Below are 14567 nucleotides of genomic sequence, written 5' to 3'. Positions count from 1 at the left end.
TTGCTTATACATATGCCCATCCGGGCTCAAGAAGGGTGCCTCTTTAGTACAAGCTTGGAGTAGTTTCCTCAGAATACTTTCTGGCATGTCAAGAGGAGTACAGGCTGGATCACGATACACTCTGTCGGCTATCATTCCGATTGTCTCGTCCACAGGTACGTTGGTAAACAGCGATTCTACGTCCAACGAGGCTCTTATCCCTGTGGCCCGTGCGCCCCGCAGTAAGTCCACAAATTCCTTTGGAGACTTCAGGCTGAAGGCGCAAGGAACATAAGGAGTCAGCAGGCCGTTGAGTCGCTTTGCCAATCTGTACGTGGGTGTGGGTATCTGGCTAATGATTGGCCGAAGTGGGTTTCCAGGCTTGTGCGTCTTGACATTTCCATACGCATATCCAGGTTTATATTCCCCAATGATCTTTGGCAGGTGGAGTCCGGATTTCTTGGCGTTCACAGTTTCGATCAGTTTGTTGACCTTTGCTTTTAATTCGGCTGTAGTGTCCTTCGTTACCCTTTGGAACTTAGTTTGGTCAGAGAGTATGATGTTCATTTTCGCCAGATATTCGTCTTTTTTAAGAATGACATATATTGGCGACTTGTCACCTCTCCTGACAACTATCTCCTTGTTCTCGCGAAGGCTTTTAGCTGCCGCTCTAAGCTCGGGGGACAGTATGGTGCTTCTGTAGTTGCCTCGATTTTTTCCTCCTTCTGCAATAAGTTCTGCTTGTAAGGTATCTTTGGTAGTGACCTTTTTTTGTGTCTCGAGGTCGAATATGTCGTCCAACAGAATTTCCAACTCCACTTTCCGGGCCATTTCACTCGGTCTGGACATAACATGACAGTTTATGCCCAGATTTAGGAGAGTGACTTGGTCCTCAGTGAGGTTAATTCCTGCAAGGTTCAGGAAGCCATCTCTTGGTCGTGGAATTGCCATAGGTCCTCCATATAATGTTGTTAGTTTCTTGATAATCCTTGTTTCAGTGCTGAGGTGATGTTGGTCTGTGAGGATGTCGAGGTGTTGTTCAATGCGGGTACGGATACTATGGTCGATGTTGCTATTTCTCCACTCGTTTGTAGCATGAAGTAGTTGCGTTTTTTTGTCTTTGATTTCATTCTCTGCCTTGTATATCTGATCACGAATCAGATCCTGGCGATATTTTATCGTGAAGGCTTGATTCCTTGCTGCTGGGTCGTGCACTTTAACATTAGTATATTTTGGTAGCAGTCTTTCCTGTAGACATATTTTATTAAATATGACCGAAAAAGTAAGATTAATAATTCTAACACGAATTTTCTCAATCTTTCGTACATTATGCTTCACTGTTGGAGGTAAATCAAAAATCACTTCTCCAAAATTCATTTTTATTTCTAGTCTGACGCGACACGGGCGCGTTTCGTAAAACTTATTACATTTTCAAAGACTTCACAAATACACAACTGATTAGAACTTGCATTTCCCTGATTTTATATCTACTTTTGAGTGAGGTGGGAAGGGTGATGTGGCATTAGAGGATATTAATAGGGTATTAAAAGTATCAACACAAGACAGAACACGAAACAATGGATATTGAATAGAAGTGTTTGTAGAAAGCCTATTGGTCCATATTTCTTGATGCTTCTATATTGGAGCGGAGTCTTGAGGTGGGTAGAATATAGTTGTGCAATAATTGTGACATCCTCACAGACCAACATCACCTCAGCACTGAAACAAGGATTATCAAGAAACTAACAACATTATATGGAGGACCTATGGCAATTCCACGACCAAGAGATGGCTTCCTGAACCTTGCAGGAATTAACCTCACTGAGGACCAAGTCACTCTCCTAAATCTGGGCATAAACTGTCATGTTATGTCCAGACCGAGTGAAATGGCCCGGAAAGTGGAGTTGGAAATTCTGTTGGACGACATATTCGACCTCGAGACACAAAAAAAGGTCACTACCAAAGATACCTTACAAGCAGAACTTATTGCAGAAGGAGGAAAAAATCGAGGCAACTACAGAAGCACCATACTGTCCCCCGAGCTTAGAGCGGCAGCTAAAAGCCTTCGCGAGAACAAGGAGATAGTTGTCAGGAGAGGTGACAAGTCGCCAATATATGTCATTCTTAAAAAAGACGAATATCTGGCGAAAATGAACATCATACTCTCTGACCAAACTAAGTTCCAAAGGGTAACGAAGGACACTACAGCCGAATTAAAAGCAAAGGTCAACAAACTGATCGAAACTGTGAACGCCAAGAAATCCGGACTCCACCTGCCAAAGATCATTGGGGAATATAAACCTGGATATGCGTATGGAAATGTCAAGACGCACAAGCCTGGAAACCCACTTCGGCCAATCATTAGCCAGATACCCACACCCACGTACAGATTGGCAAAGCGACTCAACGGCCTGCTGACTCCTTATGTTCCTTGCGCCTTCAGCCTGAAGTCTCCAAAGGAATTTGTGGACTTACTGCGGGGCGCACGGGCCACAGGGATAAGAGCCTCGTTGGACGTAGAATCGCTGTTTACCAACGTACCTGTGGACGAGACAATCGGAATGATAGCCGACAGAGTGTATCGTGATCCAGCCTGTACTCCTCTTGACATGCCAGAAAGTATTCTGAGGAAACTACTCCAAGCTTGTACTAAAGAGGCACCCTTCTTGAGCCCGGATGGGCATATGTATAAGCAAGTAGATGGGGTCGCTATGGGTTCTCCCCTAGGTGTCCTGTTTGCAAACTTCTACATGGGTACCATCGAGCAAAAAGTCTTAGTCGACATGAACTTGAAACCGGCCATATACTGCAGGTATGTTGACGACATTTTTACACAGGTACCTGATGTCAGACATCTGCAGGAGCTGAAGGAGGCATTTGAGCAGAGTTCCGTGCTGCGTTTCACTTACGAGACGGAAAAGGATGGGAAGCTGCCTTTTCTAGATGTAACAGTCATGGAAAAGGGCGGAGGTTTCCACACTGCAGTCTACACAAAGGAAACAAACATAGGAATGTGCCTAAATGCCAACAGCGACTGCCCTGACAGGTACAAGAGGAGTGTTGTTAACGCATACGTCGACCGTGCTCTCAGCCACAGCTCAGAATGGAAGCAAGTCGACGAAGAACTCTGTAGGGTAAGGCAGGTTCTAGTCAATAACGGCTTCTCCAATGGTTTCATCGAAGACATCATAAGAAGGAAAGTGAAAAGCCATGCAACCTCTGAAGAGACAACTAACACAACACCTATACCCCCTATTAAACTATTTTACAGGAACTTCTTTTCCACAGCTCATAAAACAGAGGAAAGGGTCCTGAAAGATATTGTTAATAGAAACGTTATCCCTACAGACAAAAATCAGAGGATACAACTGACGATTTACTATAAAACCAGAAAAACGGCCAGCCTACTCATGAGAAACTCTCCAGACACGAAACAGAACGCTTTAAAAGAGACTAACGTCGTCTATGCCTTCAAATGCCCACTTGGGGACTGTAAGCTCCAAAAAACCCAGTATATAGGCAAGACAACAACATCTCTTTCTAGGCGTTTAACGATGCATAAACAACAGGGCTCCATTAAGGAACATATAATCTCTTCCCATAACCAAACCATCGCCAGAGAAATCCTAGTAAACAACACAGAAATCATCGATAGATACAGCGATAGCAGGCGGCTTGACGTTTGCGAGGCACTACACATCAAGAAGTCAACACCAGCAATCAACAGCCAATTATTGCACAACTATATTCTACCCACCTCAAGACTCCGCTCCAATATAGAAGCATCAAGAAATATGGACCAATAGGCTTTCTACAAACACTTCTATTCAATATCCATTGTTTCGTGTTCTGTCTTGTGTTGATACTTTTAATACCCTATTAATATCCTCTAATGCCACATCATCCTTCCCACCTCACTCAAATGTAATGCCACATCACCCTTCCCACCTCACTCAAAAGTAGATATAAAATCAGGGAAATGCAAGTTCTAATCAGTTGTGTATTTGTGAAGTCTTTGAAAATGTAATAAGTTTTACGAAACGCGCCCGTGTCGCGTCAGACTAGAAATAAAAATGAATTTTGGAGAAGTGATTTTTGATTTACCTCCAACAGTGAAGCATAATGTACGAAAGATTGAGAAAATTCGTGTTAGAATTATTAATCTTACTTTTTCGGTCATATTTAATAAAATATGTCTACAGGAAAGACTGCTACCAAAATATATATAAATATATATATATATATAAATATATATATAAATATATATATATATAAATATATATATAAATATATATATATATATATATATATATAAATATATATATAAATATATATATAAATATATATATATATATATAGGTTATATATATATATATATATATATATATATATATATATATATATATATATATATATATATATATATATATATATATATATATATATATATATATATATATACATAAATATATATATATATATAGGTTATATATATATATATATATATATATATATATATATATATATATATATATATATATATATATATATTTTATTAATGATATATATACATATATACACACAGAAACAAAGATTCTTCTATATAGACATTAGAGAAGATTCAGCGGTATGCCATGCACCAGGCTCTCCGCTGTTTTCATTATTCGTCATATCCGACTCTGCTATGTGATGCACATGTATTCTTGCTTCACCACCCTGTAATGAAATATTGTTTGTTACTAATTGTTTTCAATAATACATTATTTTATTATATAATATTTAATTTATTAATTAAAAACCCTTTCCATATTATAGAAAAAAACTAAAACAAGAATCTATATAAAACTATAGAATAGAATAGACTAATAGAATAGAATATATATATCATATATATATTTATATAAATAAATATATATATATATATAAATATATGTATATATATTTATATATATATATATTATTATATCCTGTATTATTCCAGCCCATTATTAGAGATAGTAGCCACCTCTTATTTTGGTTTTCTTTCATTATTAGTGCTCAGAAAATTAAATATATCTACATATTTAGTCAAAATCAATTACATTATTTTATCTTATTCATAGCATAAATGTTCACAAAGATTACTAAAAAGAGATTGAATTAGACTACAGCAAATTGGCAAACTTTACCTTGTATCTGTTTCCACCGTGTTTGTTTGGGGCGTTCTTCAACATATCAGCAATACTTGTCTCAACATCTCTTTCAGTTGCATTAGTGTGGGTGTTGATACAGGCTTCTGGAAAGTTATAAGAATTAATTAATATATATAATTATAATTCTTTTTGTCAGGAGACAAGAAGCCACAGAGTAATAACATTGTTGGCTTTTATTTAGGTGTTCCCCTGTTCTCCAGTCTTCCTCCGTCCCCTCGTCCCCTTTGTCCTCCCCAGCATTCTCCATTCCCCTGTCCCCTCGTCCTCCCCACCATTACCCTCTCCTCTGTTCCCTCGTCTTCCCCACCATCCCCCCTGTCGTCCTCCCCACCATTCTAAACTACCTCATCCCATGCATTCCATGATGGTCTGATGCTTCCATCTGAAAATTGGGAACATCAAAAGATCTGACTTTCCCAATTTTCTGATGGGAACATCAAATGATCTGATATTCCCATCACTGAAAAATAAAAACAGATAAAAAAAATGATATGAAAAAATAGAAAATAAAATATACTCATGAAATGAACATAATGGTTAACAACGCAGCTCAATTGCAATGCAATGTCACAATAACATTTAAATATACTTTAAGATATAATCTAGAAGAAAATAAGGATATTGAAACGGTTCATGAACTCTATTTCAATAAAGGACACTATGGGGAACTTTGAAAAATAGTTATTGAGTATAATTAGACAGACTTGTTGCTAGGCAGAGGAGTAATGAGATATATGGCAAATTTTGCAAAATATACAATGAAGGTACACAAACATTCATACCCAAACAAAGCAAAATGCTAGGTAAGAACAAAGCATTTGGCCCGTAGGAGAAAGGAGATACCCACAAGACTAGAATACAAGTCATTAACAAGCATGCAAGTATAATACATAATACATGCAGACATATATATAATCCAAAAAAATGTCAAATTTACGTACTTATTATTACATTACAAATATCCAAGGTTTTGAAGACACGTTTCCTCTTGCGCCCAACGAGTGAATACTGAGACCAGACCCCATAGGTCCCTATCCTCCTCATCATTCGTCTCACTGTGTCTCCACAGCTTGCACCGCCCATTTGAGACAGCGTCTGGACCTGTTAAAATAATGCATAAGCTGTAAGGTAATAGAGAATAATATATATCTAGGCTACTGTCATGTAGCCTTCAATTATGTAACCTCTCCCATTCTATGATAGGGGTGACACAGGGCAGCATCCTTAGACCCCCTCCTATTTGTTATATACATCAATGATCTGCTTTATGTCTCTAACATGATTAAACCTGTATTGTTTGATGATACTACCATCATCTACTTAGTTGCTTTACAAGAATGTAAAATTTCAAGTCTGTACTCTCCCTCAATGTATTTTCTTGTATGTATAAAAAAAAATAATCAACACATAATAAATCGGTACTTACTAGATTTTTCGAAAGGAGAGCTTTCAGTTCTGTCTTGTCTTGGAGTTTGAGGGGAAGGTTTTGTACTCGGCCTGTAGATAGACTTGTTGGTCCCACAAGATTCTGTCAGGGGTGGAAGCGTATTAGCATTGTATAGAAAATATTTACAAAATAGTTTTAAATACATAAAACTACAAATAGTAATTATTGAATTATTACATTAGCTTATAGCTTTTATGAATGCATTAAAAAATTTTGTTTCACACAATGGAGCGACACCATTTAAAGTGTTTCCATCACCCTGAAGGCTGGTAAAAATATATTACATTAAAATCATACACAAGTACGTTACTATCTGTGTATGTAAATGTTTCTCCAGTTACTTAAAGCTTACCAGTTCTGTCTTGTCTAGGAGTTTGAGGGGAAGGTATTTTACTGGGCCTGTAGAGAGACTTGCTGGTCCCACATGATTCTGTCAGGGGTGGAAGCGTATTAGCATTGTATAGAAAATATTTACAAAATAGTTTTAAATACATAAAACTACAAATAGTAATTATTGAATTATTACATTAGCTTATAGCTTTTATGAATGCATTAAAAAATTTTGTTTCACACAATGGAGCGACACCATTTAAAGTGTTTCCATCACCCTGAAGGCTGGTAAAAATATATTACATTAAAATCATACACAAGTACGTTACTATCTGTGTATGTAAATGTTTCTCCAGTTACTTAAAGCTTACCAGTTCTGTCTTGTCTAGGAGTTTGAGGGGAAGGTTTTGTACTCGGCCTGTAGATAGACTTGTTGGTCCCACAAGATTCTGTCAGGGGTGGAAACGTATTAGCATTGTATAGAAAATATTTACAAAATAGTTTTAAATACATAAAACTACAAATAGTAATTATTGAATTATTACATTAGCTTATAGCTTTTATGAATGCATTAAAAAATTTTGTTTCACACAATGGAGCGACACCATTTAAAGTGTTTCCATCACCCTGAAGGTTGGTAAAAATATATTACATTAAAATCATACACAAGTACGTTACTATCTGTGTATGTAAATGTTTCTCCAGTTACTTAAAGCTTACCAGTTCTGTCTTGTCTAGGAGTTTGAGGGGAAGGTTTTGTACTCGGCCTGTAGATAGACTTGTTGGTCCCACAAGATTCTGTCAGGGGTGGAAGCGTATTAGCATTGTATAGAAAATATTTACAAAATAGTTTTAAATACATAAAACTACAAATAGTAATTATTGAATTATTACATTAGCTTATAGCTTTTATGAATGCATTAAAAAATTTTGTTTCACACAATGGAGCGACACCATTTAAAGTGTTTCCATCACCCTGAAGGCTGGTAAAAATATATTACATTAAAATCATACACAAGTACGTTACTATCTGTGTATGTAAATGTTTCTCCAGTTACTTAAAGCTTACCAGTTCTGTCTTGTCTAGGAGTTTGAGGGGAAGGTTTTGTACTCGGCCTGTAGATAGACTTGTTGGTCCCACATGATTCTGTCAGGGGTGGAAGCGTATTAGCATTGTATAGAAAATATTTACAAAATAGTTTTAAATACATAAAACTACAAATAGTAATTATTGAATTATTACATTAGCTTATAGCTTTTATGAATGCATTAAAAAATTTTGTTTCACACAATGGAGCGACACCATTTAAAGTGTTTCCATCACCCTGAAGGCTGGTAAAAATATATTACATTAAAATCATACACAAGTACGTTACTATCTGTGTATGTAAATGTTTCTCCAGTTACTTAAAGCTTACCAGTTCTGTCTTGTCTAGGAGTTTGAGGGGAAGGTATTTTACTGGGCCTGCAGATAGACTTGCTGGTCCCACATGATTCTGTCAGGGGTGGAAGCGTATTAGCATTGTATAGAAAATATTTACCAAATAGTTTTAAATACAAAATAGTTCTGTCCAGTTCTGTCTTGTTCTGTTAAAAAGAAAACCATCATTCAAAAAAAAATAAAATGTTTTCAATTAAATTAAATTACCTGATTCCTGTATCATATTATTTTTATGTTCATCTAGAGTCAGCTTACACTCGGCAGTCTTTCGGGGCATGGAAACAGTTACTTTTCTTGGTGGTGAATCTTCACTGTCTGAAACAAAAACGTGTAATGCATTCAGAAAAACTATTAACATATATCTATATATATATTTTAATATATTACCTAGCAAAATATATTACCTAGTAAATAAGATTATTTCTTCCATTAAGCCAATCATGTTTCATTTTTTTAACAATTATTTTGAATAACTCTAAACATTCATTCCTACATACCTCTATCCACATCATTTGGTATTCTTCTGTATTTTACTGCCCTATGGTGATAACTTGTGTCTGTGTCACTTTCCATATTTGACGTTTCTTCTGCCTTTTTAAGGTGTTTTAGGGCAAGTTCCCAAGTACCTATAATAAAAATTAGAGTATATATAATTCATTATTACGAAACTTTGTATAACATCAAAACATTGAGAAATTTTTGATATAACCATATGAATCAATGCTTGTATTTAATTACTATCAATGGAATAAATCTTGCTGATGTTGAAACGTCTCCATTTCGATGGGTCTGGTATTTCTCCTCTTTTGGCTTTCGATGATTGGTTTTCACGTGGCCAATAGCCCACGTTTGATCCCTGGAAAGGGGACATATATTTGTAAATATATGTATATGTAAATGTATGTCTCATAAATCGAGGCCCCAATGTATTTCATATATTATATACATATATATCTCTAAATCTATCAACATATATCATATACACATATTTTAAATACTAATGTTTTAATTTTGCAAATAAACAATATATATATATATTGACTTACATCAGATGCACTAAACATCCATTTGATATGGATGATTGACAATTCTCCTTCTTCATCTTCCACAACGATGTATTTATTTTCAGATTCAGCCATCTACAAATTTAAACTGATTAGGGACATTTTCTGCAGCACATTATCAGTGTCTAAGAAAATAAGCAGTCACTAATTTTATATAGTACTAAACAACAATGTTAACCTTAATTCTAATATGTTATGATGGTGAACAATACTTTTTACTAAAGTTAAAAGTTTGCAATGTAAGCAAAGAGTATTCCTACAGCTTGCACAAGAATCAAAAACAATCACAAGAAACTTACTAGTCATAAATCATGTAGTATTGACAAGAAGATATAAGTACTTTCTGTTTTCTTGATTAACATTCCTCTGGTTGATGTGTTAATCCTATACACTTTTTTTAAAAAGTCCTTACGTGGATTAACATTGAAGGCCCCAAATATTCTTGAATCACAAGGACTAGTAAATATTGGGCTTTGAAAAGGATATACCCTAACAATGAAGTAATTTTCTTCACTTCTTCGGCTGTGTACAGTCCTTAACACTTCACAGCAATTATATCCAGGTAACGAATATACATTGTTAGGAAATTTATGAGAAATTTTATTATCTGGAGATGTTTTATAAATCATGGTATTTTCAGCCTCCTTTATTCTTTTTGTAATTTGGACAATTGGATTTTTACTTGATCTGACCATCTTTTTCAGCTGATGCAAATAATTTTCAAATGGAAAAGCTGAACAACTGTCAAGAGTACCATGTTCCTCAGCATCTGCTGTTAGGTGAATCAAACTGTGAACATTGTAGACTAGAAAATCTTTCCCATACAGATCACCACACCTTGATACAAAATTCAGCAAAAGGTCATGAGCATATTTGCCGTATTTTAAGGACATACATGTGGGCGAAACAAGAAAACTTATACCAACACTGAGAGTAAGGAAATGATCATACATCTCTTGGGGTAGAATACCTTTCAATACAAGCTTTCCTGTGTAGAGAAGAAACTGTCTGTATTCAGTTGCCTTCCATCTGTCAATTTCTTCCAAACCTCGTGGTTTACGTGCAAAAATATTGGGCACAAAATCTTTTATGCTCACCAATCTAGCACTAATTTCAGAAATCTGGCGGCTACATAATTTAAATGTGTTTTTCCGTATCCAGGTGACAAGAAGTCGCTTCATAACACCAAGGCACACCTGGTGCATATAGTCAATGGGAAACGCTGCAATTAAGTCTATGTTCAAGTCACAGAATGGTGATTTACCATGATGATGTTGCGAGTTAGATTGATTACGGAAGCGTGTGTCTGTTCTAATGGTTAAATTTGTTACTTCTGGATATGTCATTTTCCCCATCCAAGTACCTTTCTGTTCACATTTGTCACAGCCATAATAACCTGAAAACAGTTTTATGGACTTCACCATAGCCTTAGCAGGTGCATCACAAATTACACATTGTAATTTTATGTTGATAGTTCTGTTACCATACTGAATCCCATGCAACAAAAGGTCATCCATATCAGATATAAAATCATATAAGAAATTTAAATCACTTGGCTTAGAACGTCCATACATGAGGACAACTGGAAAGACTTTCAAAGGTGTAATATTCATTACTGCACAGAGAACTGGCCACAAAGCATCATTTTTGCTTCTAAATATAGGAAGGCCATCAATGTTACATGACAATAATAATTGTCTCAGTCCTTTTATAGTTGCTTTTGGATATCTACTTATGTTTTTTAACAGTTCCTCTTTTAACCCAAAGTAGACATATTTCATTCCAGATTTTTGCTGAGTTTCTATGTACCTTTCAGAACTGATTAGTGTCCGAGCTGTTTTTGGTAAGTAGTCAATTCCCATTTGCCTCAAAATTTTTAATAATTCATCAACAGCATTGTGTGTAACACCATTCTTGTTTACCCACTGAATTAATAAATTCTGTGGGTAAACAAGTGAATGATGATTATCATGGTCATCATTCTCCTCCTCACTTTGAGAATTAGATAATACATCATGAATATCAGTAAGATTCATGTGTAAATCATCAATTTCAGAGCCTAATCCATACTCTTGATTTGACTCAGCTTCAAAAGAACTAATGTCATTGTCTGACGACTCAATCTCTGAACTTGATGCTGCCTCAGTAAGATTAATGGGTTCACTAGTGTGTACAGCTGTATTTGGATGCATTTTGTGTATACGTTTTAGCCTTCTTGATACTTGCATCCATCTGTTGTTGTATTGGAGTCGCTTTTTTCGCTTATACTCGTACATTCTGTTAAAGAGTGTCAAATTTCTACATTAGACTACCATATTACCTATATTATTGTTAATAATGTATTGACAGATGCAATATGTATTAAAATTCTAAAAATAAGTCATAAGTCAAATGTAACATATGGAAATAGAGGCATGCCAAAACAAAGACGTGCATAAATTCAAATTCTTATCGAAATAATTTCTAGTGATTATTATATAAATTATTCCATCAGTACTAGATCAAATATTCAATACCATCCTCCCATTGGAAAGAGTAATCATGTCCTGTTGGACATTAATTATATGTTGAGATATAATCTAAAAGAAAATAGGGACATTGAAATTGTTGTTAAACTCTATTTCAATAAAGGACACTATAGGGAACCTAGAACCCTGTATTACAAGTGTAAGTGATAATTTTGGAAAATTTAATTAAAGCTAATTGTGTAGGACACCTGGAGATATGGTGCCCATATCTAAAGAATCACATCAACTGGTAAAGGTATAGACTTGCCAATAAGTGGCTCCCAGGTTAGAGGCATAAAATGCCAAAACTAGATGGTAGAATAAAAAGAAGATATTGTAAAAGGTAACCAAACAAAGATGCCACAGAAATATTAGAAAATTAACTTTCGCAAGCAGCGTGGTAGACATGGTTGGAACAAGTTAGGTGAGAGGGTGGTGGAGGCCAAAACCATAATCATAATCATCTGTATCAAACCTTATTACAGGTAAAACCAGTAGGCAGTCTACTGTATTTTATCAAACCGTTATTAGTATAATAGATCTCGTAATAATTTTGCAAAAATAATGGCATTTACTATTTTTAAAAGATTATTAGCAAATTTACAGAAATGGTGCATTCGGAAGACAAAACCAATTTTTCACTTTTGACAATTGAGCACCTGCTACATCCAGATTCTAGGGAGGAAAGGAAGGACGATCTTACTGGATCCCATAGCCTCTCCGAGGCACAAACCAGGCTTTTACACAAACCCCCCCCCCTGCACCCGAGCTTTTTAAAATAGTAAATGCCACTATTTTTGCAAAATTATTACGAGATCTATTATTCTAGAGAATAATGCATATAAATGCATATATGCATATAAATACAAAAGTAAATGTAAATAATTTTACCTTGCACCTAGATCCACCAAGCCTGTATGGCGCGCGTTTCAGTACTTCGGAAATCTAGAACTATCTTGAATCTCTAATCTGCAATGAAACAATACATATTATTGCACTTACCAAAACATGGATGAATGTAGAAAATACAGAACTATTAGCTGAATATCAAATAAATGGATTTAATCTATTTCACACAGATAGATATATTAGATATTATATTATATTCCTTTCCTCCCTAGAATCTGGATGTAGCAGGTGCTCAATTGTCAAAAGTGAAAAATTTGGTTTATTTAACATACACGCCATAGACCGGCTTGGGAAAAAAAGTTCATAAAACCCAGGGGCCATAGACCGGCTTGGGAAAAAAAGTTCGTAAAACCCAGGGGCCATAGACCGGCTATGAAAGAAAATTTGAGAAAACCCTGGGGCCATAGAACGGCTATTTAATCCCCTTGAACGGACCTGTGCATGGACCACTGAGGCATAAAAAAAAACACGGCCATAGACCGGCTTGGGAAAAAGAAGTTCGTAAAACCCTGGGGCCATAGAACGGCTATTTAATCCCCTTGAACGGACATGTGCATGGACCACTGAGGCATCGAAAAAAAACATGGGCCATAGACCGGCTTGGGAAAACAAGCTAGGTTAGGCTAGGTAAAAAAGAAAGGAGCTAGGTTAGACTATGTATGTTTAAATCTCTGATTTAAACAGAGCCAGTGTTCAGTCAAATAACTGAATTTATCAAATCTTATCCTTGTATAATATACAAGCTGATGTGAGATCCCTGTCTACAGGTGGACTGGAACTATTATCCAGTAGGCAGTCTACTGTATTTTATCAAACCGTTATTAGTATAATAGATCTCGTAATAATTTTGCAAAAATAATGGCATTTACTATTTTTAAAAGATTATTAGCAAATTTACAGAAATGGTGCATTCGGAAGACAAAACCAATTTTTCACTTTTGACAATTGAGCACCTGCTACATCCAGATTCTAAAAAAGTTCGTAAAACCCAGGGGCCATAGACCGGCTATGAAAGAAAATTTGAGAAAACCCTGGGGCCATAGAACGGCTATTTAATCCCCTTGAACGGACCTGTGCATGGACCACTGAGGCATAAAAAAAAACACGGGCCATAGACCGGCTTGGGAAAAAGAAGTTCGTAAAACCCTTGGGCCATAGAACGGCTATTTAATCCCCTTGAACGGACATGTGCATGGACCACTGAGGCATCAAAAAAAAACATGGGCCATAGACCGGCTAGGGAAAACAAGCTAGGTTAGGCTAGGTAAAAAAGAAAGGAGCTAGGTTAGACTATGTATGTTTAAATCTCTGATTTAAACAGAGCCAGTGTTCAGTCAAATAACTGAATTTATCAAATCTTATCCTTGTATAATATACAAGCTGATGTGAGATCCCTGTCTACAGGTGGACTGGAACTATTATCCAGTAGGCAGTCTACTGTATTTTATCAAACCGTTATTAGTATAATAGATCTCGTAATAATTTTGCAAAAATAATGGCATTTACTATTTTTAAAAGATTATTAGCAAATTTACAGAAATGGTGCATTCGGAAGACAAAACCAATTTTTCACTTTTGACAATTGAGCACCTGCTACATCCAGATTCTAAAAAAGTTCGTAAAACCCAGGGGCCATAGACCGGCTATGAAAGAAAATTTGAGAAAACCCTGGGGCCATAGAACGGCTATTTAATCCCC

General features: G+C 35.8%; 1 protein-coding gene across 1 annotated transcript; it reads right to left on the bottom strand.

The window, feature by feature from the left end:
* Nucleotides 1-8582: 8582 nt before the first annotated feature.
* On the bottom strand, nucleotides 8583-10029 carry LOC123753673 (uncharacterized). The gene is made up of 5 exons (XM_045735642.2): nucleotides 9753-10029; nucleotides 9436-9528; nucleotides 9128-9245; nucleotides 8887-9015; nucleotides 8583-8704 (listed from the first exon to the last, which is right to left on the bottom strand). Exons 2-5 carry the CDS (start codon nucleotides 9526-9528, stop codon nucleotides 8583-8585), a joined length of 462 nt encoding a protein of 153 aa, XP_045591598.1. The 5' UTR covers nucleotides 9753-10029.
* Between the last annotated feature and the right edge of the window lie 4538 nt (nucleotides 10030-14567).

This window comes from Procambarus clarkii, unplaced genomic scaffold (genome assembly GCF_040958095.1).
Source record: "Procambarus clarkii isolate CNS0578487 unplaced genomic scaffold, FALCON_Pclarkii_2.0 HiC_scaffold_116, whole genome shotgun sequence".
NCBI lineage: Eukaryota > Metazoa > Arthropoda > Malacostraca > Decapoda > Cambaridae > Procambarus > Procambarus clarkii.
The sequence above is the reverse complement of the archived record's forward strand: the minus strand, read 5'-3'. Positions and strand labels throughout refer to the sequence as shown.

Coding starts and splice junctions, on each gene's coding strand:
- LOC123753673 (XM_045735642.2), bottom strand. CDS start 9,528: ATGGCTGAATCTGAAAATAAATACATCGTTGTGGAAGATGAAGAAGGA. Junction 9,246..9,435: donor GGATGTTTAGTGCATCTGAT/GTAAGTCAATAT, acceptor TCCCCTTTCCAG/GGATCAAACGTGGGCTATTG. Junction 8,705..8,886: donor ACCAAATGATGTGGATAGAG/GTATGTAGGAAT, acceptor TTTTTGTTTCAG/ACAGTGAAGATTCACCACCA.